This window comes from Oenanthe melanoleuca, chromosome 2 (assembly GCF_029582105.1).
Source record: "Oenanthe melanoleuca isolate GR-GAL-2019-014 chromosome 2, OMel1.0, whole genome shotgun sequence".
Taxonomy (NCBI): Eukaryota; Metazoa; Chordata; class Aves; order Passeriformes; family Muscicapidae; genus Oenanthe; species Oenanthe melanoleuca.
Window position 1 is genome coordinate 79382255 of NC_079335.1, and position 24838 is coordinate 79407092.

The 24838-nt window shown below is 36.8% G+C and overlaps 1 protein-coding gene across 1 annotated transcript in view; it reads right to left on the reverse strand.

Moving 5' to 3' along the window:
* Positions 1-24838, reverse strand: part of DROSHA (drosha ribonuclease III) — a 73784-nt gene that overhangs the window by 38181 nt on the left and 10765 nt on the right. Inside the window, exons 7-16 of the mRNA XM_056483827.1 lie at positions 24602-24756; positions 21538-21618; positions 19738-19824; positions 19549-19635; positions 16566-16637; positions 14906-14987; positions 13668-13742; positions 10177-10346; positions 5491-5615; positions 2081-2180 (exon numbers count right to left, since the gene is read on the reverse strand). Of these exons, the coding sequence (XP_056339802.1) occupies positions 2081-2180; positions 5491-5615; positions 10177-10346; positions 13668-13742; positions 14906-14987; positions 16566-16637; positions 19549-19635; positions 19738-19824; positions 21538-21618; positions 24602-24756 (1034 nt within the window). The remainder of the gene's footprint in view (positions 1-2080; positions 2181-5490; positions 5616-10176; positions 10347-13667; positions 13743-14905; positions 14988-16565; positions 16638-19548; positions 19636-19737; positions 19825-21537; positions 21619-24601; positions 24757-24838) is intronic.

Genomic DNA, 24838 nt, shown 5'->3' on the forward strand with positions numbered 1-24838 from the left:
AAAGCTGCAACTTATCCTGCCTCTCCTCTTCCTTTTCATCACAGGGCATTTGCTCAAAGCTGTCTCTTCCCAGCTCCCAGTTTGAAGCCTGTGAGCATATCTGGGCAGGAACAGGATCTGTTTCTTGATTTGCAGAGACTCACAGAGCAATTCCAACAGGTTCATCTGTCCAGACATAGATACATCAAACCTCAGACACCTCGATACAGAGGTGTCTAGGGTAGGACACTAGTTAGCCCTGGTTCCTTTTATATTCAGTGAAGGGGATAAATGGCTTCAAAAATGCATTTCTCCCTCCACTGACTTCAAAGTGAGCCTTCAGGCCCTAATTTATGCACCTGCTGTAAATGCTCAAAGCTGGGTTAGAGGAACAAAGCCCCAGGCATGACCTTGTCACAAATAATATCATTGTACAACCTCACAGTGGTGGATGACTGATGGCAGAGGAACAGAGATGCTGCCAGCACTGTACCCCTTGTGCATTGTCAAGGGTGTGTCATTGAGTTTTTCCTGAGAAAGGTGCTACACCTGGCTGTATTTCAGTCTGACTGGCTCAGAAGCACTCCATAATATATGATTCATAATTTTTAAAAGCTGATGTACCAGTCATGTACAGTCCTACAGCTCCTTCTGAGTTACTGACACCTCCACTGGCAAATATATAGATTATCTTCACATAGTTTCTGCTTCAGCCATATATGCTGCCCTCTTGGCAAACCACTTGTAAAACTCATTATCCTCAATAATACAGTCTAGAAACAAAAATCAGCAGTCCACAGCAAGTGCTAAATAACAAAGGAACGTTTTATCTTCTGGAGAAAAATTTGATCACGGCCTCACAAACAATCCACTACAATTTTACAAATGAGCAGTCCATTACCCCCTAATAAAAATATGTCTATAAAAACAATGATCTTTTACTTGCTCTGTACGCAGCTGTGGCAAAGAAAATCTTCTCCTATAGGGACAAATCTTTTTCTTCTTTTATGACTGTGGCACAGCTCAGTCACAATGTTGTGGGTTCTTGGTTTTGTTTTTTTCTTCCATTTACAAGTAAGGAAGCCAAGGGCTTATTTAATATCAGCATAAATAAAACACTTACTAACACTCTTGCTTGCACAACAGCATACTATGATTTGTAACAATTAAAAAAATCAGGTACAATGTCATATGTATCAAACACTTACTGCAACTGAAAGTAATTCCAAACGTGCAATTTCTGAGACTTCCCCAATAAACCACGGAAGTCTCAGGAATCACACTCCATGATTCTCATGGGTCCTTCCCAACTCAGGGTATTCTATGATCTTATGAATAATTAGTGTTTCTAATCAATAAATAAAAATACAACACCGCTTAATTAAATACCATCCTGCACTCAAGAGGTTAATTTTTCCTCTATGTATTCTTTACCTAGGTTGTCAAATTAAGAGTGCCTGATAGACAGGCACCAGACAAATTCAAAGCTTCAGTCTGTGGGCTTACAGAAATAGATAGGTTGGTTTAGGCTATATTTAGGAGTCTTTGTTTTCCTGCTTTTAATTCCCTATTGGCTGAGCATTTGCACTTAGGAAATTCTTATTGCTCATCAATTTGTGGGGAAAAAACAAAAAGAGAAAAATTTCTTGTCTATCATATAACAACCAGATGATTTCAAGTCAAAGATCCTAAGTGATGTCACTATACCACCTAATAAATTATGGCTTATGCACACAAGTGTGGTAGTTTTTATCTCAGAAGAAAAGTGTTTAAAATTATGAGCCAGTTAAAAGTACATTATGAAATAAAAAGTCCTTCTCTATGCTAATTCTTGAAACCACTAATGGCAACAGCTACTAAGAAGTTATGGTTCCATAACAATAATTTCTATAATTGGGTAAAAAATTTGCAGCAGTTTGACAGCTGAAAAAAGGAAAAACCTCCATTCAATAACAAGCACAGATAAAAATAAAATCTGTGTTAAAAGTCTGGAAAGAAAATCTTTGTAAAGGATTTTTATGGTTTCCATAAACAGGGCAGTTATTGTATTCCATCCTGAATTACAATGCTCAATTATCAGTCATAGGAAGGTCCAGAATACCTCTCTCTGTGATAATTTCTGTTTATCAGCCTGTTTGACTTTGGGACTGTTAGCCAGTAGGTGACGCAGCTTCACATAACTCTTCCACAGCTTTTGGTATCTGGAGGACAAAACCAGAAAACAAGTGTTTTGGTCAATGAACAGAAGTCTCTCCCTGTTTGTCATCAGGAACACACCAACTGCTAAAAACGCATGTAAGGTACACAAGTAATGTCTACAAGCACCTCTTTGCTAATCTCAAAGCATGTTCTAAGAGGTGAAAGTGCCTGGGCAGCTGCTCCATCAGGGCGGGTCAAGTAGCAGAGAGGAGGCATCACTGTGCAGAGTGAGGCAAAGAACAGCCAAGATCAGCACAGACCCCAGGTTTCCCAGACACCCACCCATCCTCTCCAAATGGGCACTTCTGCATGCTGAAAAGTTGTGCCTGCCCCTTAACTCAATTCAGGCAGGTGAAAACTCCTTCTTCTCCACACAGTTTACCTATCACTCACTGCAAAGGTCTACACCCTTCCCCAGAAGTGTCTGTCCTTACACCTGCTCAAACACTTTCATGAAGTACATGAGGAAGAGCTCTGTAAGTCATATGCAACATGAAGTTATTCTGTGAGAAGTGCAAAGAAAGTTTTGCTCCCTATGGGTTTGTGCTGAATGGAAAGAGCAATTCAAGTTATTTCTGTGATTGGCACATACTTAGGTTTTCTGCTTTTCTCCAACCACCTGGCCTTTTCTTATTTTGGTGGTGTCCAATTACACATGAACCCCAATTACAGCATTTTCCTTGGGGGGCAGTCCCTCAGTGATCTAGCACAAACTTTCACCTAATTTATAAGAACTTACTCCATTTGAAGACAACATCCCACCATTATATTCAGCTGCAGTTGACCAACAGGTTCAAAAGTTACAATGGGAGGAGCAACAAAGCGAATCATGACAGGGACCCTGTGTCTCTTAGGAAACAGTGCTACCTTCAACATGTAACCTCTGTATTCAGGACAATCCATAAAGCAGACTTTGAATAGGCAGCAGGGAGTTAGAAGCCAGAGGAAAGAAGTTTACCCAAGTTAGTTTTCACTCGTATTCACATTATAAAAGAAGATCCTACCCAGCAACAACTTAGAGCAGTGGTTTGATTAGGAAGTTTTCATGTTAGTAGCTTAGCAGTCAATAAAGCAGCAGGTATTTTACTATTTCATAATCTTCCCAACACCCCACATTCACAGACATACAAACAAATGTTTTCTTATTGGCATTTTTTCCCCAGCTATTTCTCTGCAGCATTCTTGAATGTATACCCTCAGCCTGTGGAGATACAGGTATTTTTTCAGTCTGCAAACACATCTGAAATGGTCAATCCATAGATTTTTTGCATGCTTCGTTTACTGCACTTTTGCAATCTGCAGAACAGCACATCTATTTTTGACAAATCACCACCCGAAAAAGAAAAATGAGTTAATGAACAAATCAACCAAAACAGAAAGAACAAATGCCTTGAGGAAGTTTCAACCCAAAAACAAGAACCTGAAACTGTGATCTACAATACACATTTTTCTACAAGTGTTGATAAGGATGAAACAAGCTTTGTTATAGCAATTAAGTTTGAGAATTAATAAACATATTACCATTACAAAAAGAAAAGACACATTAAAGGAAAATCCCTTCTGGGTGCACATACACCAGAATTAAGCCTGACATTTATGATGGCACCACAGAGGTCTTTCAGAAAAAATGTTCTGTTACTTTGATAAAACAGAACACACCTACATTCTGTAAGCAGCTCTGAGGTTAAAACCCAAACCAAAAAGCAAACCCAGAAGTAAATTAAAAAAAAAAAAATGTGTGGGAAGAATAATTTTTGTCTTTTTATACTATTTTCAGTGAAAAGCACTAAACTTTAAACACTAATAAATTCAGCATCAAAGTAGAGATGATTCTTATTTTTCTGGGTCTAATTATTTCCTTTTTATGGACAAGAAAAATAAAAGATAAAGAGATATGTTTTAAAGATAAAACGAATATCAAAGCTAAAAAACCCTGTTTTATTATCTGGATTAACACTCAATATTCCCACTTCCAGCCACATTGAATTTAAAATTCTCAGCAAGCAGTTGCAAAAGAATACAACTGCCATACACGCACATGAGTTTGGGCCTCAAAACTGCAGACCTGTTGAGCATTTTGCACATAAATCATCTTCTCTTCTACATTTTTGGTACTAGTATTGTGTTTGTTTTCTTGTCTCATTGCTCTTTCCAGTAAATCATTCTTCTCTCAACCTGTGATCTCTGCCTTTTTGTGTCTCTCAGTGGAAGGGGAAGGGAGTGGCTTGTGGTTACAAATGGGACTACTAAATTGGGGAATACCATTCCTAAACCACTGCATTAAGAAAAAAGACAACCTTAATAACACATGCACCAGAAATAGGCTTTATACTGTCATCATGCAGAAAACAGATGTCCCAACCAGTAGAAGAATTTCCTGAAATGGCCAGAGATTAAGAAAAGAATTGGGAACAAAATCCAATCATCACTTTTGCATCCCTTGATCAATCCACACTGAAACAGTATTTCTTGCTCTGCCTGAAGCCCTGATTCACCCTCCACTCCTTCTTTATATTCATCCCAAACTCTATCAGGATATAAAAGATAGAAAAGTAGCATGGGTGCAAAAGGTTCCAAGCTAGGAAACACTACACAGACATCACCCTTCAAAGCACAGAAAGAGATGACTAAGTAGGATATGGCAGTATGCAAGAAACAAACATCATGAAGTAATCAAACTATATTATTCCTTATTAGATGTGAGACCTGAAGAACAGGTCTTAAACAGAATTAAATAATCAAGCAGCAGCTCTGAAATAAAAATCATTACTTTTGCATATGATGCACAATAGTACTGGTTAAGTGATTACCTGAAATCTTCTCCCTGTCAGTAGCATAAAAAGACTCAAATAGTGATTTGAGAAATTTAAAAACATCCATTCAGGGCTGTTTAACAAAATTACCTGAATACATCCTCTGGCTCAGAAGTCTATATGTTACAGACATTTGGTAGCTTGGTAACTCCTTCTCTGCCTTCCTGCTATGCTATTCTCTCTCTGAAAACTCACCACTGGCCTCTCAGAGAAATAATGTGGAGCTTGAGGAACCACCTTTTGCTGGAGCCAGGAGAGCTGTTGTCAGGTTAAGAAGTTTCATATTGCACATGCATGCATGTTTACTTCAGCAGATCCTGAATTATTCCAGAGAAAAAGTTATTCCTCATATTTTCTAATTTGCAGGAGCTTGTGTCCAATGTCATAAGAGCTCAGCTTTATATTGGACTCAACTACGCACATAACCAAGCCCTATTTAAGGCACAAATAACAAGAGTAATGAGTTCCTGAACAAAAGGAAGTAGGAAAAGCATCTTACTGAGGATCTCCAGCATAACTGAGTTGAGCAGGTCGTATCCCAAAGTGCACAATAATAGGGAAAGTAATTACATCGGGATTGAATTGTTCGCGGTCTAGTTGATCAATACGAACTGAGCTGGGTTTCTAGGAGAAAAAAACAAAATACAACGAAATTGACAACAGCCACATGGAAAATTTACTGCCTCAAACTCACACTATCCAGGAAACATGAAGCAACAACATTCCAAAGTTATTAAGATGCATATTAAACCAATCATTAACACTATTATAAACATTTGGCAACAACAATACCTAAACCAAAGTTAATTGACCTAACACTCAAAGAAAAAAACAAAAACCTTTTAAATTTTAATTTTAAACATCTGGACATTTATTTTGACTATTTCTAAGAACTTAAAACAACTTTCTCTGGTCAAGCATCACACCAGAAATGAAAATCAGGATTAGCATTCTGGCATCCAAGAACCCAGATGCCTGAGCAATTTGCTAAGATCAGGTTACCTCCCTAACTTTAGTTCATGATTTCCCAAAGCAAATGAAGGCATTGTTAGATCCATTCAATCACACTGACTAAACAGCATCAAAAAAAACTCTGTCACGCTACTCTCAGAAAAGGCTCCTAGGCTGATGTGTACAAGGAGGAATACAGTCTTGTATAATGAGGAGACTTTTGCCCTTTTTACAGTTCAAAACAGAAGTTCTTTTCATTGTTGAAAAGGACAGTGCAAATGAAGGCAACTTTTGCTTCAGCTCTATAAACGTAGAGAGTAAGTAATTGCACATCACTGTAGCAGACACGCTGCTCACAGAGCTTTTGATCACTTACCCAGCATATTTAAAAACTCAGCTGAAGGTGCACAGTTTGTCTTCAAGTAAACAACTTCTCCATTACCTGTCAAGCTGCTTTGTAACGTGCCTGCTTACTCTCCACTTTGCAATCAGCTGGATGAGGCCAATGTGTTTTGCTTGTCTTAGGTTTCAGAAAAAGGGCATTACTTTAGTTACCTGCATCTCAGAACTTCTCATTTAGCACTGTAAAGATGCACTCATGAGTTTCAGTGTTACAGAAATAGCTCCCACCATTCTCTTCACAAAACAATAAAAACTGTGTCAAGAACAAAGCTTTTACCCTCCAAACGACCTTGGTGGAACTGTTCACAGGAATAATTTTCTACACGGATAAGCAAAGCCAATTCTATATATGGCCACTCTATCTATTCTAGAAAAACAAAAACTTACTTAAAAGCTTGACTTTCAGACACAGAAATATTTTCCAAGGGAAAAATCCTTATCAGCTTCCCTTTACACAAGATGACTGAACACAAAGTTTTATCTCCCCAGAAAAAAAAAATTAAAAAAAAATTGGTAAGTTAAGAGTTTTAAGAGTTAACTTACTTAAATTAGTTGAATTTTTAAAATTAGTTAGTTAAAGCTGCTGGTTTCACAAAAAAAAAAAAAGAAAGAGAAAAGGTCTTCCCCACAGCACTTCTTATAAAAAAGGATCAGAACAAAAAAAGCCCTAAAGAAAATAATGGGTAAGATTTGTAGCAGATAGAATGTTGCCCCCTAAACAAGAGCCTAAAGTCCTAATTTTTAAGGTTTATTTTTTGAGGAGGTTGTTTGTCATTTTTTGGGGGATTGCACAAAACCAGCCTGAGAAGTCTTTATCTTCTCCTAAGTTGTTTGTTGTTCTGCCCACTCTTAATATTAAATTGAGGAACTTCTCCTATTTCTGTACCCCTTAAAAAAGCAGCCTTGATGCACCACTCCTCTGAGAACCAGGTCAGCAAAATATAATTAACAGAATATTAAACAATTGTACTCTATATAGCATATAATCAATATATTAAAAAAATAAACACATTTTAGATACTTAAACAGAGGCAATGAAATATTCATAAGTGTAAAAAGAACATCTTTTCACTATATGCCCATGGCAGGATCTGTGTTAAATGTGTGATCTCAGGACCACTCAAAACCAGACTCCTCTCCACTTCCATGACACTGCCTTGCATTGTGCCAGTCAGTTACACAGCTGTTCACAGATGACTGATAGCAAGCAGGACAAAAGAACTTCCCAAGACTTAACCACAACTGCTCCCTCACTGACAGTTATGAGAGGGGTATAGCTGGATTATGCTTTTTTATTTCTTCCTGAAACACCAGCCTCCTCTCCAGTGCCCTTTCTGAAGGTCACATGAACAAACAGCAGCATAAAGAAATATATCAAGTATATATACTGAGTATAAACTGCACACCAGCAGACAGGATGCAAGCAAATTAGATGTTATTCTTCCAGAGCTTCATCCCTGTGCTCTTTTAAAAGTGCTTTGATAACTATCCAATAATCACAACCTTGCCTTTAAAGCCACATCAAAACAAAGAAATTCTAACAGAACAGAGGCCTGTTATTTTTGTTTTCTACCCCAAATCTCATCAACCAAGGCTCTGCTGACAATAGAACACAGCATGAAATAGCATGCAGATGTAGTATGTTAATATATACATATATCTATGTAGTAGTGAGAAAACCATCAATATTTTAGGAAGAGTGAAGTATGAAAGATGACTGAAATTTGTGAACTTCTAAATCTATTCCAACATGTTTAATTGAACTAATGAAATACCAAGAATAAGTGAAATAATTTTAAATTATGCTGAACTACTGTTAATTGTTTAAGTGGGATTTATATATTACTGAAGTTTTTTCCCTTCTCCACATTGCATATATATACACCTCACACTGAAAAAAATAAAACACATGCATAAAACCTAGATTTGATCACAAGAGGAATTATTATTTCTGAAGAGATGCTGTGCAACAAAACAAAATTCAGTGGTTTTACTTTGTTGTGTCAAGTGGATATAATTGAATTGAAGAGCTGTCATTTTCTAACACAGTTTCATATTGTCTCTCCAACAGAACTGTTTTATCTTCTAATGTTGTAAAATGCATAGGTAATAGTTTCATACTCTGTTTTTCACTTACATTCATAATCAGTACAATATGCTGCAATGTACAGGAAAAATCCACAAACTAAGAAGAATGTCATTGCAATCTTGAGAGAAAAAACACCTAATGATGCCATTATAACATGACATTTCAAAGCACTATAGATTTCTTTTATGCTTCCGTATTTTGATGTCCACACGTCTCTAAAAACACTGCCTTGTAGAATGCAAAGATTGCCAGTAAAAAAAATCACCCAAGATCTCAGAACTAACACTACAGCTCACAAATCACACTGCTTTGTACATACAGAGTTCTGTGACACTAGGAAGGAAAATAAATGCATTCCTTCATGCTAAACAAAAAAAAAAACCAAGTTTTCAGCTGGCTGAAATCAGCACATCTTCAGCAAAATAACTGAAGTTATGCCAATGTATAGCATTCAGATGCTGACAGCTTGTGGACCAGCATGTACCTTGTATCACAGAAACCACAGGCAAGTTAAGGCTGTTCAGGTTTTCTAAAAATTTCTATTATGGGATTCTGGTTTAGCAATCATTAAAAGCAGCCAAGGCAGAATTTTCCATAGTGAGGATACACATGTATTTTTGTATTTCATGTTCCCAGAAACAGCCTAATTTTCTTGTTGTTTCAAAAGCTGTACTTCACTCAGAGTGAAATTAAGAGGAAAATTATCTGACCCAAGTTATTATTAGCTCAATAAGTAGTTTACTAATGTTATGCTACCATACTTAAAAATACAAACTGAAATATCCTGGATGCAGTTTGGGGACAAGATTTTCAGTTGAAAAACTAAATTCCTTCTTAGGCATGGTACCAAGTTACACTTTTTCTTCATAAACTAAGAATTTGAGCTATGAGCAAAGGAGGAAAATGAAGTCAGAAAAGGAAAGATATTACTACTGAGAAAGCTGCATGGCAGTCTCAAACATAAGGTCCAAAATATGCCTCTACTACTAAGATACCCTTTTGCAATACTGACCAAACTACAGAAATACAACCCTGAGTTTTCAGTGGGCATTCATCTATTCTTGTGACCCAAATTTCTTAAAAGGTAAAGTCAGAATAATGGGCTGAATTCACATAGACACCAAAGTTGAAAGGAGCTGTGTTCGGAGAACATATGTTTTAAAATACCAATTGTTCCAAAAATAATAAGGCCACAGGGGTTTCAAACTAGGCACTGAAAATTCATACATGCGTTAATTAATGTACACAAAATTCCTCAGTGTGAGAGAGAGCAACACATAAACAATGTGGAAAAAACTACACAGGCAGAAAACACATTTTCCGTGTTCAAGCCTGTGTTAGGACAGCACACATTAAACAGAACTGTCAATAGGGGGTCAAAAGAGGAAGAGGAAAGTAAATAGCAAATAGCTACTATTTGTCTGGTGCTGTGTCTGGGAAAGGAGAACGAGATCATGCACATAAAAACTGAGAAAATAGGAAAGTTTACATACGTAAAATACAGCTGTTCCTTTTAACATGCACATTTGAAACAGTGCCCCTCTGAAAATACACCCTTCAGTACAGCAGCAGAGGGGACAATTCAGGATTGGAACCAGTCAATAAACTGTTCCTATTGCAGTCTTCAACTGCCACTGGTCATCTTTTCCTGCTCAAATTTAGCCTGTAAAAAACTCTCTGAAAGAAGACACGTACATGTCACTGGATTGTTCAAAAAACCAAAAAAATATTTATTTGTTCTACCATGCCAGGGCTGGTAACGATCATCCCTTTGCATTCTTCTGCATACTTCTGCCATTCCAGTTCTTCCCACTGAAGCATGTTGGCAATCTCCTCTTCAGGCACCAGAGCTTTACTGCATCGTAACAAGTAGAGAAGAATCTGATGCATTGAGAGCACTTCTTTCCCTCCATCTTAAAACCATAAATGAAAAAAAACACATTTCAGAGATCCACTTCTAAAGCATGAGCGTAAGAGAAAATATGCAGAACAAAAACCATTTGTATGAGCAAAATAAAATCCAAAATGCTTAAGTGATTTGACAACTATGAAAGCAAATATTTTACTGATGAATACTGCACATGCATAAACATTTTGCTAATCTAAAGCAGTAACAATAATGGTGGTGAGAGTAACAGTTCCATCCTACTGTAAACTAGAAGTTTCTAACTTGGCTGAATAAACTTCAAAATTAGTAAGCAGTTCCATTATATCTTCCTTCTCACAATTTTATAATTCTTTTCACAAGAGCAATTAAAAAGCCTTTAGGTGTTACGCAGTTCTTTTTAAGAACACTCAAAATTTTACAGGATACTTCTGGATGAATGTTGCAAGCTATCTCTGCATTTCAAACTCATCTTTAGTGCTTACATGCCATAACTGCAGTAATGAAGACTAAAGAGCCTCATGTTGTCTTCTGTCACTAAATGAATCAAGGGCATGTGAAAATTACTAAATACCTCTGAGACCCCAGGAAAAACACACAGGAAAGGCTGCCTGTACCAAAAGAAGACACTATAATCTGACTGGCTTAAGGCAGCCAGGTACAAATGTGAATATGCAAACAGGAAAGGTGAGTGATGGTCCAGACAGATCACCACCCAGTGGTCACTCAGTTCACTGACTATTCAGTATGTCTGCTCATGTAAGTAAAAAGTCACTGCATGTTCCCAATGCTTTAATTCTGACAGACATCTCTCTAACTCCCTCCCTTAATAACAGTGTTAATTTGCAGGTATGCAGGAATCTTCAAGCTTCAGCCCCACAGAACATAAATGCTGATTTCCCTCCCTCAGGGAGCAGAAACAACCTGGTCCAGACACTGAGTATGTTCTCTCTATCACTACACCCACAAAAGAGAAATGGAGACAAACCAGAAGAAAAACCTTAGAGCAACATGGGGGATGACACCAGAGCACAAGGAGAGTGATCCCAGGCAAAGTGGAAAAGCCTTGCAGAGCTGCTGTTCAACAGCAGCACTGTGTAAGATGATGTCCTCGACAAGACATGTGAGGAACCAAGCCCTTCTCTTACTTCTGCTGGAATTACAGCACTCTCGCACAGAAATGATGACAGGCAATGGGGTAACTTGGCCTGTCAGAACAACTAACTCACTCAAACTCCAAGATGGAATCTTGAGTGGGGAAAATACACCCCAAACCTCACTGGAAATAGGAAATACTTCTAAATATCTACAGGGACAGATCATTAACTGTGCAAAGTTTTCTTTCAAATTAAAGGAGGACTCCACTTACAAGACTATTCTTTGTCAAAACTGGATCATACTTTTATGCAAGAGCTAGCCCACACCCCCCAGTCACTAAAATATAAGTGTATCCTTATCCACTGAAGATTGGTACACAGACAGTATAGATTGCTCAATGAAAGTCAGAGACCCTTTCTAAATCAGAATATGCAATACTTGGGACCTCAAATACAGTTTTTTTCTAGTCTTCCACTCTCTGAATATATTTATCATCATAAAAAACCTATGAAAATGAATACAATACAGCAACTGTTCTGCATGCTATGCATCTCAGTAAACCAGATATGACTAGGTCTGAGCTACCCCAAGGCCTGTCTCTAAGTAAATCCACACAGAAAACCTGACATCCCAAACCTCATTATTTTCAGACAATGTTAGGAAAGTAAGAAAGAAAAAGTAGGAGGGATGGGAAATCAGCAACTCATTTCTATCTTTAAAGAGACAGATGATGATGTGTGGAGATCTGATGCACCAACATCTTCTTTGATTAGACATAAGAAGTGCTCTGCAAACATGTCTGAACAAAATATATTTCCTCCACTCTCTGAAAATTAAAAATCTTCAAGGATACTTAAAAAAATAATCAATAAAAAATGAAAGCTTGATTTAAAAAAAAAAAACCCGCCAAAAATAAGCTAAAAGGCAACTACATATGCAGAAATATCACCAAAAAGGCATTTTTAAAAAAGAGTTAGAAGGCTGGGACCTTCAAGAAGAAGCAGCACACAGGAATACATATTACAGAGACTTATCTCTCCCTATCACTAAACAACCCAACAGCACAGAAAGAACTGAAACTCCTTCTAAACTAAAATTAAAAAAAAACAAATAAATACAGCATATAAAAGTCCTGAACAGGAAAGCATCCTCAAGCTACACAAACTATGCAGGACAAACTTGTTCTCATTTTGTGATGAGGTCAAGTTAATCAGCCACATGTGGCTTGATGGCTTATTTTGTAAATTGCTTCAGCAAAACCAAATCAATGTTTGCTAGCAAGCCTCAGAGCTCTGCTTCTGATTGAACAGTGCTGTGTAGTCAGGAAGGAACAATAATTAGAAATACAGTCATCTAGCCATCAGTACTCTCCACAGTAACAAGCCAAAACTCATTTTGCTCCAGCTGTAATTAATATCTCAACTAAGTTTCACAGCCCAGACCTGAAAGCACCTCCAGGTCACAGTCACAGCCCTCTTGATGAAGGTTGTTCTGTTTCATATGCACCCTAAATCCCACAGCTGTGACACATCCTTCTGTCCACACAACCCTCCTGGAGCAATCACTGGCAAGATCTCAGCAGGACACATTTTCAATGGAGCCATGACATTTACATCAACTGAAAGTCTGTCCTGGTGTCTTAGGATGTGTTAAATGCCTATGTAAGCTGTTCACTCATAATGAGCACAACGCTCCACATGGAATCTTGTCCTTGCCTGGCAGGCCAGGGCTGAGCTGCATTGGAATGATGGCTTTTGTCTTTCACTATTTGCTGCAAGGCCTAAGCTAGCATTAGAATAAAGAAATAATCACAAAAACATGTGCTCATGCCAATCATGCTGACCCGTGCACATCAAGAATCGTGATCCAACCACACGGTACCCTGAAGAGCAGGGGGGTCATGAAATGTGTGAGATTAGATAACAGCACTCCTCAAATGCCACAGCTCCCTCACAGAGCATGCCAAAGAGGACCCAGCACTGCCTAAAATGACTAAAATGACACAAAAGCTGGAAGCAAGACTGCCCATCAGAATTCCAGTTCTGTGTAAACCATCCACAGTGCCAGCAAGTACTTAAGACTTCAGGTAGAAGCACCACATCTCTGCACTGACTGAACTACTTCACTTGAAATAAGGGTTTCTTTTTGTGGAGGCTTTTTTCTGGGGAATAGGGTTATTTTTTATTTTGTTGGGTTTTTTAAAAGTTTCTTTAGATCTAATTTGTATAAAGCTACATAGTATAAACATTACCTGGAAGAAATCTCACAAACCGCGGCATGAAGTGATATCTGGGACAGGAAACAGAATCATTTTCAAGTGAAGGACCTTAAAAACAAAAAAAAATACAGGAAATTTATGAACACCAACATACTTTCAAAAGAAGAAAAGAGACAACGTTGTTGCAGATGTAATCAATGAATGATTACATTTGATAGGGATTAAGTTTCAATACAAAAAGTAACAAAAAAAAAAAAAAACAGAGACAACTTGTAGTGAAAGCTGAAAGCCTTCACACAGACAATTTAAAAGAAATCTAAAATAATTTAAAACTAATAAGAACCTAACAAAAACCCCAGTACCTTTAAATAAAACAGTAATAGAAAAATGTTGGTTTATACAACCAACTAATTACACTTAAGCCTTACAAGTACAAGCACTAGTTTATCTCCTGCCAATTAGTGGGGTGGTTTTTGTTCACTGTAACAAAAATAACATGGAAATTTCCACAATATTGTTTTGTGGGTATTTTTTTTTATTTTCCTATTCGCCCTTATAAAGCTCTGCAAGAAAATAAAAACTAAACCTGTAAGTACCTGGTGTTAAAAACAGAAAAAACAATCAGAAGCAGTGACAGAGGAGACAACACTGACATTAGAATACATTTAGTATCAAACCAAAAGCTACACAAAATGTATTAAACCTGTGTGCTCCTGTTTAACTGCATTAAGTGCAGGGAGCAATGCCACAAAGTCAAGACACCCTACAGAAACTGAAATTCCTCTGATACTCTCATTTCTCTTTTAGACCATGAGCAGCATTCTCCTTTGTTGCAATCTTCAAAAAACCAAGTATTTTCATCTTGTCAAAAGACAAAAACATTCAGCTATAATGATAACGTTAACTCTCCACAGCTGTCTGCATGACACTGCTTTCTGAGTTGACTGCAGAGAAATACTGTATGAGCAACCTGTTAGCTTGTAAAAGGAAAGAATAGTTTACCTGACACTTTGGCTTTCAAAGTACCATGCACATGATACTCAGTAATATTAAACACACAGCAATATTTACTGTTGGAGTAAAATAAAAGTTCTGGATTAAGGCAGAAATTTAGCTTATTTGTGAGGATATAGTGCCAAGTTTGTGCATTTTCATTGCTACAGCTCACACAACTGAACTCTAATTTCATCTTCTTGAAGAATAGATTGTCCCTCCCACACAAAACAGCAGTTACACTGCTATTTTGAGGACCCTCTCAAAGAGAATGTTACCTTTAAGATTCCAGTCATACAACTCCAAAATATCTTTGAATAGATATGAAGAGAACAGCTCAAGGCCTCTCACACAAAAATTCTGGGGAAATAAAGAATAGACCAAAATTATAAATATATAATACTGCAATATAAATAATGTCATTCATATACAGTTAAATAAAACACAATGAAAAAAAATACTGTTTTCATATCTGCCAACCACTATATACTGGGTTCTGTAAACTGTATTGATATATTTGTGATCATCTACTCTAACATACCACAGTGGTCTCCTCAGAAAGCATTGTCAAGAAAGAATGGTATTGAATCCTCTTCACTCAATGTCCAAATCAACAGTATAGGCAAAAATTATGAATCTACAATAATCTGCCAAGCACTAAAACCTCTTCCACCTGAGCAAGCTAAGCAGATGACACATTTCTGAGAAATATCTTTTTCATAGCTCACTTTTTCCCACATGTTCATAATAAATGTTTATAAATCACCATCTGTGGTAATACTATCACTAACACTACTTCATACTAGCAAGTATGAGTACAACACAATTGAGGATTATGACCAAACTAGCCAATAGAAGCAGAAAAAAGATGAAATGGAAAAAAAAAAAAAAAAAGAAAAAAGAGACTCTTCTCATGAAGTGAGGAAATGGCTCCTTTAGTGAACGAACATATAAACTTTTCTGAACAAACAAAATCAGGCCAGATTAATATAAATTGTGCATGTATGATATCGGCCATAAATTCCAAACTCAACACCACATTCTCTTTCAAAAATCATTAATAAAGATGGTCTGCAAATAATGCTGTAGCTATTTACCCAGAAGCACCCCCCCCAAATGGTGACTTCCTTATTTTCCCTGGTGGCCATTTGCTGTTTCAGTTCAAGATTTGCAGACAACATAGTACATTCACTCTCTTACAAGAAATTAATTGCTTTGATCACATTATTCTGAGACATTTCAAGGCTGTTTATTTCAGGGCTTTTTAGGCGTTGTATACATTTAGAAGCCACTGAGCAACCAAAAAAGAGATAACTAGAAAGAAAAACGTAAATACATATGACCAAACTAAATACTGATCCTATCTTCATAGCTGTCATGCAGGGGTGTCTCTGTATCTATACACACTGTTCCATTGCAGCACTTTACCTCTCAAACTGACTCCACCAGGCATTAATTAGTAATAAAAAAATCCCACCACAAACAGATTATGAACTCAATGTGCATTGTTTGTATCCACAGGAAATTTGTTTTTGCAACAGCTTATATTAAGTACTGATAAGCAATCTTCAGAGCTTCAAACTTCTGATTAAGTTTCAGCTGCGTCATTGCCTTCTGTGGTCCTGCCAAAGGAATACCTCCCTACACCTTATTTTTGTCAGACAGACGGGTAATGCCTAATTTACAGATATTGCATAGAACTTAAAATGAAAGGAACCTATGGATATAAGCACTTCTTACTGTTTGATTTTAATACATGATAGCCTAGGTAGATGGATTTATGCTAGTACCTGTAAGTGCAAGCTCTTTTCCAACCACTCGTTCAGAACAGAGCCAGTCTCAGAGACTTCACAAGGTGGGATACTGAAGAGTTTAATCCATTAAACATACCAACAACTCATAACCCATTCTGATTTTTAGACTGATTATCCATCTTACCTCAGGCATCATCTCCTCAATGAAATGAATTGTATAGTCAATGTTAAACCTGATTACTTTGCATAGAGGAATCTGGAATGAAAAAAGAAATTCAGCATTAAAAACTATACAGCATCAAATGTATAGTTAATACAATTTTGTATGCAAAGGTGTTACTGTCTGCTGAAAAGGGCACTTACTAAAACAGCTGCTCTGGGGGATCATGCAAAGACAAGAACACAAGCATGTGTAAAGGGAGTACCAGTTCCAGCCTTCACCTCAGCAATAAAGCACAAGGCTGACAGGAGGGATGGTGAAGGAAGGTGAAATAATGCCATCTACTGGAGATTAAATTTTCTTTAGGAGAAAAAGTACACTTGTAAACTTCAGTCTTCTCTTACTTGGATATTTGTAAGGGAATTTGTTGTTTTTGGCACATGTCAGATTGACAGAGTGATCTGAAAGCAAGGTGTTTTTAGCACACTGACAGCTGTGTCAGCTATACTGTATTAAAATGCAGTTTTAAGTCACAGCTACATGTTATGGCTCAGGGATAAATTACAGTTTTATACTAATTTCATACAATAAATAACCTCAATTTCCTCTGACTAGCTAGTAAGACAAACATTTAATTTATTTTTTTCACCTTTTTATAATATAAGTTTGCTGAAAATGTTTCATTTTTAATGGGATTTTCAGAGAACAAAAGCTAAATTCCCAAAAGAATACAAAAATGCCTAATTTTCCCTTACACATCTACAGCTCTTACCCAATTTTACTACTCACTGGCCTCAAAAGCATGAAAGAATGTTAGAACAACTCCATGATCTGTGAAAGTGAAGTAACCCAAGGTTATTTTACATTTATGAGTACACAAATAAATATCTGAACAGCACTGGGGTTGCAATGAAATCAATGTACATAGCAGAGGTGCAATATTCTGACTGCATCTTCTTGCAGCCCACTGTCAAACATTTGATTATTTTGACTACAAAAATCTATTGATATCTGCATGACAAATTAAGAAGCTGCACCAAATGAACAAACAAAACTGCATTTCTTAAAATTTGCTACAGTATTAAATGTAAATACAAACCCCTCCTAAAACCTTGGAAGCCAAATATACCATTTAGAATCTAAGCAGATGAAAACCTGTCACAATTTAACCAGTGAGGCTTTAAAAAAAGCACAGGGATTGTTTACTTATTTTCTAACACATAATTTAAACTAGAAGTTTAGAGAAGTGACCACAACTAAGATCTCCATGAACTGGAGTTCTATGTACATAAGCAAACACACACTAAAAGAGCACACAGCTGGTATTGTAAAATTGGTCGGGTATTGATAATATGAAAATAATTTTTTCTGTGACTGTACTAACCACTTGAGCTACTCAGTTATTACTCAGCAGTAACAGCAGTAACTCAGTAATAACCCTAACTATGCAAACTTAAGACTTCATACTACAGAAATTTGATTAATGCAAAGATGTTGGTGTTCAGATCTCTATTTTTACTACCTTTTGCTACCTCTGCTTTATCAAATACGTTCCAAAGTGTCCCTCAAAGAGTAGGTTTTATGTTGTATGCCAAAAATCATCTCATGACATCAAGAGATTCCTTCAAAAGGGCTTTATATCTTTTAGTAATGGGAATGGCACCGGTGTGGCTTTGCATTCAGCTCTGTAAAAAAGAATCATTTGTAGCTCATCACTTCCCCCTACCTCGAAGTGCATGTAAATATGTACTGCACAGTAAGCTTAACAGCTTCACTAACTACTCATATCAAAGAAGAGTTTTCCTTGTTGTCTGTGTATTGAACATTTCCATAACTCTCTGCCTTCCTGTCACAAAATACACACAAAAATTGCAAAGATAAAGGGGTCTCCTTATTATTTAATATGAGTAAAACAAAACTTCTCCTTTTTGGTCATTTGCAAAGTGAAAATGCAAAGCCTTGAGACAAATTTGCCTTGAACTCTGAGGCTGAGTTAATGCTACTGGGCAGCAGTGCTTCCCATTGCCATGCCAGAGGCTGAACTCTTTCACTGACTTGTCAACAAGACTCCCTTCCCCTGACCACCAGAAGTAAACTGTTATCACATCCATTATGGAGGCAAACTGTCAGGGTCAAAGTAATTTCTTCTCAGTGCCTCTTAGTTCCAATATCCTTACATCCCAGTCCTGTGTTCATAACCATTCTTGCACTGAGTTGTGGCTTTGATAATGTAGCTAGTAATAGGTATAAAAACTAACATAGGTATAGAAACTAACATACATTGAACTTTTTGAGAAAACCTCAAAATAACCAAGATAACAAAAAAATCTTCAAGTGTACAGAAATTAAGAATCTGCCTATTTTCCATTCACATTTGGCTAACTCAGTTTATACTGGAAAAGCAAGGCAGCCAGGTACCAATCATTTCATTTTCTTGTTATACCTGCTTTCAAAACACAAACACTTGTACATACCTACAGCTTTTATGAAAAATTGTAACTTGCTAGGTCCTGAAGAAGCTGAACAGCTGTTAGAGAGTATTGGATACATCTAGGTAAGTTTTAAGAAAACAGAAAACCCTTTAGAGTGGATCTCTGAAAAATTTCATTTGTCACTTAAAGGGAAAACCCTTTTTTGTTATTACTGCTAGTTTTTTAAACTTTGCCAACTTAATAAACCCACTCAGACAATTTAAATCCAGTTAGTAATCTTAAACAAGTTGTTCCACGGTTTAATTCATATCCAAACTGTGAAACACATAAAAACATTACTTCGATGCACATCACAGCTTCAGTCACAGTTCAAAGATGTTGCTTACCACAACCAGTCAAGACAAAACCTGAGATTGGTTAGCACAAATACCTTTCCCCTGTCCTCAGTGCTGGAAAGATGTTTGTAGCATACATGTACTGTTGTTTTAGAGAAGTTTTGCTTCAGGGAAGAATAAGTACCTTCTAAAGAAATCCCCTGTATGAAACCTAAAGTGTGTAGCAATGACCATACTTACGTTTGTTAGTGGGGCATGTGCAAACATGGAGAACCCTTCAAAGATATATTCATGGTCATCATACTCAATAACAGTAGGTCTGTCTGTCTTAAAAAAGCAAACAAAACCACCATGGAGTAAGCAAGAAGCAGTACGACTTTTGTCACCAAAAACAAGAGTCTTAGTTCAAATTATTTATAAAGTACTTACTAAGAAATTTGTGGGAGGTGACACAGTAATTCGGTAGTGGTATAGTCTTCCAGCATTGTTGGTCATGGGGCGACATGGTTTAATGGGCTTAAAGAAAGAGATAAGTAGAATTATGTGTAGAGTCAAGGCAAATTTAGATTAAAAGAGAGAATAAAGCATTTCTAATAGCCATGAAATATGCATTAAGAAAAATTAAATAAAAGCAGGTAGTCATAATTAAGCATTCTGGGAAGGAGAAAAGTGTGGCCTTATCTCCATTTTAACTTTTAGAAATATTTTTAAAGCTATTCAAAAGCAAAAAAAGGTGATTTTTTTTTTTTTTTTAAATTTTCCATGTAACTCCATCTCTCTTACACACAACAGTTAGCTGTTTATATTCCAGACTGATTTCCTCTCATATATAAATTTGTTTCAGGAAACACATTTTAAAAGCTTACAACGAGATGCCTGGACATCACACAAGAAGATCTCAAGGTACATTATCAAGATAGGTATCAGCTCATCTGCTTGGGGGATGATATCTAAGTCTTGAAGAGAAGGGATTAGTCTATCCCCATACAAGTAGCTCTAGTAACCCCATTCTATCTCCCAGTTGTAATGCTTGACTTTGAGGTCCAAAGGTAGCCAGACAGCTGTGATTTCATGTTTCCCTCCAGCTTGTTCTGAAGTAGTCCTGTGTAAAGACCTAAATTCCTTAATAACCAGTCAAGACCAGTTTTTCATGTGCCCTACATACAACTTGCTGCAGATCAGAGGCTGCCACCCGCCTGTTTGGAATACACTGGGAAAAAATAAAATCACTGCAGTGAGCAGGGTACTATTCTGAACTGCAGAACAAAAGATGGCTGTGGCAATAGCAAGAAGCTATACCACCACACTGCTTTGGCCACTTTGCAAAACTCATGCAGTAAGTAAGGTGATTTTGTTGGCTCTTTGCCTCAAAATAAGCTTCTCGGCTTATTATTACAGCTGTGACAAGGCAGCTGCAAACAAGCTAGTTGGCAGTTTCACCTACAGGAATATCCAAGGAGATTTTGCCTGGGATTCCCAGATGGCATTGCTCCAGGGAACAGCTGCCTTCATGCAGCAAGTTTTATGTACAGTAGTTTTCTCCTCCTAAATATTCTCACTTTTCTGCAAGAAGAACCCTAGTGGCAACATGGGAAGGAATAGATCCTGAACTGGAGAAATTTATAGTAAGATTCAGATCAAAGCAAATTTTCTGAACTCAAATAATTCACAGAAACATTTGTAATTATTTAACTGCAGAGAAACAAACAATTGTTCCAGTAAATATATGTAAGAAAAACAAGTGAAAAATTAAATTTTTAAAGAAAAAGTATTAAGGTAATTTGAAAAGCCTACAAAAGGCAAGAATGCCTTCTGACAAGCCTTCTGCTTCTTTCAGTAGCAGAATTACTATTTACTTTTTTTTTTAAAGCAATCACTTCACAAAGTAGGCCCTTCAAAACGTATTCATCCACTTGAAGATAGCAGATCTTTGATCACAAGCTCTTTTCTATTAACACAATCATGTTATAGAAACTTAAAAAAAAAAAAAAAAAAAAAACCTTAAAACTAAGCAAACACAAGCCAAAGTTTTCTATAGTTTCCAGATGGATTTCATTACCAGTATTGCATTTTAAATATGAGGTTATGTAACTAAATGATTTAAAGTTGCAAAAGAGTTTGTTTTTACTCAGCCTGTAAAGCATGGGAAAACCCCCTCAAATCAACCGAAGCAGGAATTTACAGCTGCAAATTCGTATTCATAATTGCAATCCTTAGAATTACTAATACCTCTTCACCAGGATAAATGCCATGTCTTATTCCTGTTCGCCGGGCTTTAGCACTGCACTTGCACAAAGGTCCATCATTCATCTGTCAAAAACAAAATAGGATTCTGGTTTTACTGAAAAGTGGTTTTGGAAAAGTATGTTGGTTTTAATGCCCTGAGTGCTGATGCTTCTAAAAGCCTGTCATTCTTAGATTAACTGGATGTTCTTAAGCCAATAAAACTGAAAACACTGTAGACTAATGTAAAAAAACTACACAGCAGTATTAGAACTTCATCACTGTTTCAGAAGCACATGATGGAAAACACTGTCAGCAGAATTGTACCACCCTGCTATAAAATAACTCTTTTCCATTTACTTACACACACAAACAGCATGCTGACTGCCTAAAACAAAATTCAGGTCCCAAACGTGTGTGTCAACATTTACATGCTGAATTCTCCATATTCAAACATTTCCACTGAGTTGTCTGACTGAAAACCCATCCTCATGCCCTCTGCCATGGAACAAAGTTATCCTCTAAAATGCAGGCCATTCAAAGATTTTACTTGGTACTTTAAAGAACTGATGGGAACACTTCAAATCCATCCTATGAACAGATCAGTAAAATATATAAGAGGAAAAAATACCCTGCTTGAGTATTCTGTATGGGTGCATCAAGTGCCTATACCAAAAAGGGCCAGTGCATTCATCAAAAAGCTCAAAGTCGCTTTCCACTTTTATGACCAAGACCAATGCAACAGCCTTAAGCTTTCTGCTCTTACATTATGCTTACTGTAGAAATCCAACAAAAGAAGCCCAGAAACAAAGCAGAGAATCAAATTAAGTTCCCAACCCCAGTTTTTAATCAAACTTTGAATACAAGAAGTTAAAATTCTTTTAGACTTATGAAAAAACCCAAGACAAACAAACAATAAACTTGTAGTGCAGTAGAAAAACGATCAGAACTTTTCATGCTATTACAAGCATCTGAAAACATAAACAGCATCCATGGTGGGGCTAAATGGCATTATCACATATTAGATGTAATGTGAAGATACCACAGGACGCAAGAATTACTACACTACTGTTAATGTTGGCTTTAGGCAGCTGGGATAGGGATGCAACCTTTAGTTTTGATGTTAACTTCAGTTTCTTCACACTGGCACAATGCATATGTTCAGAGGAACTTAAGAAGCAGTGCACTTCCCTTTGGAAACTTAGTTACACAATCATAACAATGGAGTGATGTGACAGCTTGCTGTTCACACAGTTTTTCCCATACTCTGAGACCCTCGAGGAAAGAACAGGTTCAAAGAAATAGAATCATGATCTTAGGTAGAAGCATACTTCCTCATTGGCTTATACAGCAACAAGACAGAAGAGAGTTAAAAAAGAAGTCAACAGCTAATTGCTCATCAGTGCTCCAAAACTAAGGTCTGCTGAGCTATTTAAACAATCATCACGTATTTTTGAAAATCTCATCCTTAATTCTTAGTACTGTTCAGCACAAATACTGCCTCTGTTGTATTAACTGCAAAGGCCAAAACTGAGAGAGATGTGAATGAAGTACCTGTAAAGCCCAAGACTTGAGAAGCAATCAGATACATACCTATCTTGTCCCCAACAACACTGCTCATGGTTGCAGGAGAACAATCATGAATTGATGGTAAAAAGATGGTGAGAGATCTCAAATTTACACAGGCAATGCCTTCTCTGACCAACAGAGCAACACAAACAAGCAGATCACATTTGTAAGGCAAAAGTCACTGTGGCGACATTGAATTTAACAAATTATTTTCTGGCAACTGTCAACACCGCTGGAGATTATCCAAATTAACAGACAAACTTCTCAGACTGAAGAATTGGGAAGTTTCATCCTACAAATCTAGTTCCAGGTGGGATGGTGTACTTGTATATGTCAGAGTGCATGGCAATCATTCCTGTTTTATTTATTGACAGAAAGCATTTTGACACACGAGATAAATACCTAAAAAACTTCAAACCTTTTCAAATAAAATCTACACAGAAGTAGCACAGTGCTGACAGGCTTACCATGATTGATTTTAGCCTTTTCAAGAAAGATGAAGAGTCAGCCTCAAGAAAGTTTTTGGTAAAGAGCATTTTTCAGCAGGAAACTCATATACCAAATATTCCTGAATCTATTCCTTCTACAGTTATTCCACTTCCTTTTTCGTTAATATTCTTCATAGAACATTACTTTGAAGTGTGCCCAAGAGCTACACAATCTTTTTCTGTTAAATATCTAAACAGTTCACTAATTTTGTTTTCCATACAAATAAAAACAGCTAGCTATGCTCAATCATTTTTTTAACTACAAGCATAAATATGAATCTATAATGGAATATTCAAAAGACTTTTGAATTACCACAATGGCAATATGCATTCTAGTATCTTTTCACATTATGATTTGTTGCATGCTAAACTCATACATCACACAAAGTGAAAGGAAAATAAATTTACTGAGGTGCCACTTGAAATGAGAGAATAGATTGTAAAATATTTAAGTAAGAAAAATGAAGATAGTAAATTTGCAAACAAAAACTAGTCTTCTATGCAATGTGTACATGCAAAACAGCACTTCTTGAGCTCAGCAATTACGTTTAATGAGAACTACAGTCTCCATGCAATTATAAAAGAAACATTAGACAAGAAATTAGAAGCATTAACTACATATTTAAAACATTATTTATCATTATGAGCTGAGAGCTTAAGGTGAAAAATTTGTAAAGGATGTAAACACATTGCCTTTTTTCCACCAAGAATTCAGTTGTGTACCTTTATCTCAGGGCTAAAAGGACAGTATTAGCACATTGTTAGCATTCTGCTTTTATTATAACGCTGTCAGACATGATTCCAACCAAATAATCCTCAGGATTAATTAGCTGGAACCATGCTCTTGAAATCAAAAGTGAAGGGCTTTGAAGAGATGAGAGAGAAAAGGGAAAACAGGGGTAAAGAAAGCATTTGGAAAGAGAAGTCACTCTGCATGTTTAACAACAAGGCAGAATTTTCAATTTTTTGGGAGAATGACTTTGGACACCCAGTACTTCTCCCTCACACCCTACCTGTCCAGGATCATTGTACCACAATTCCTCGTGGAGACGATCAGGGTGTGCTTTTTTACGCTTAATTTCTGCAATGACGTCAATGACATCCGAATCTGAACTGCTGGAGCAGCTGCTGTCATCTTCAGAGTCACACTCTGACTCACTGGAGCTCTCTGATTCACACAGAAGAAATAAAGATGGCTGAAAAACACTTCCACATGCTCTCTTCTCCATAGCAATGCATTCTTTAACATA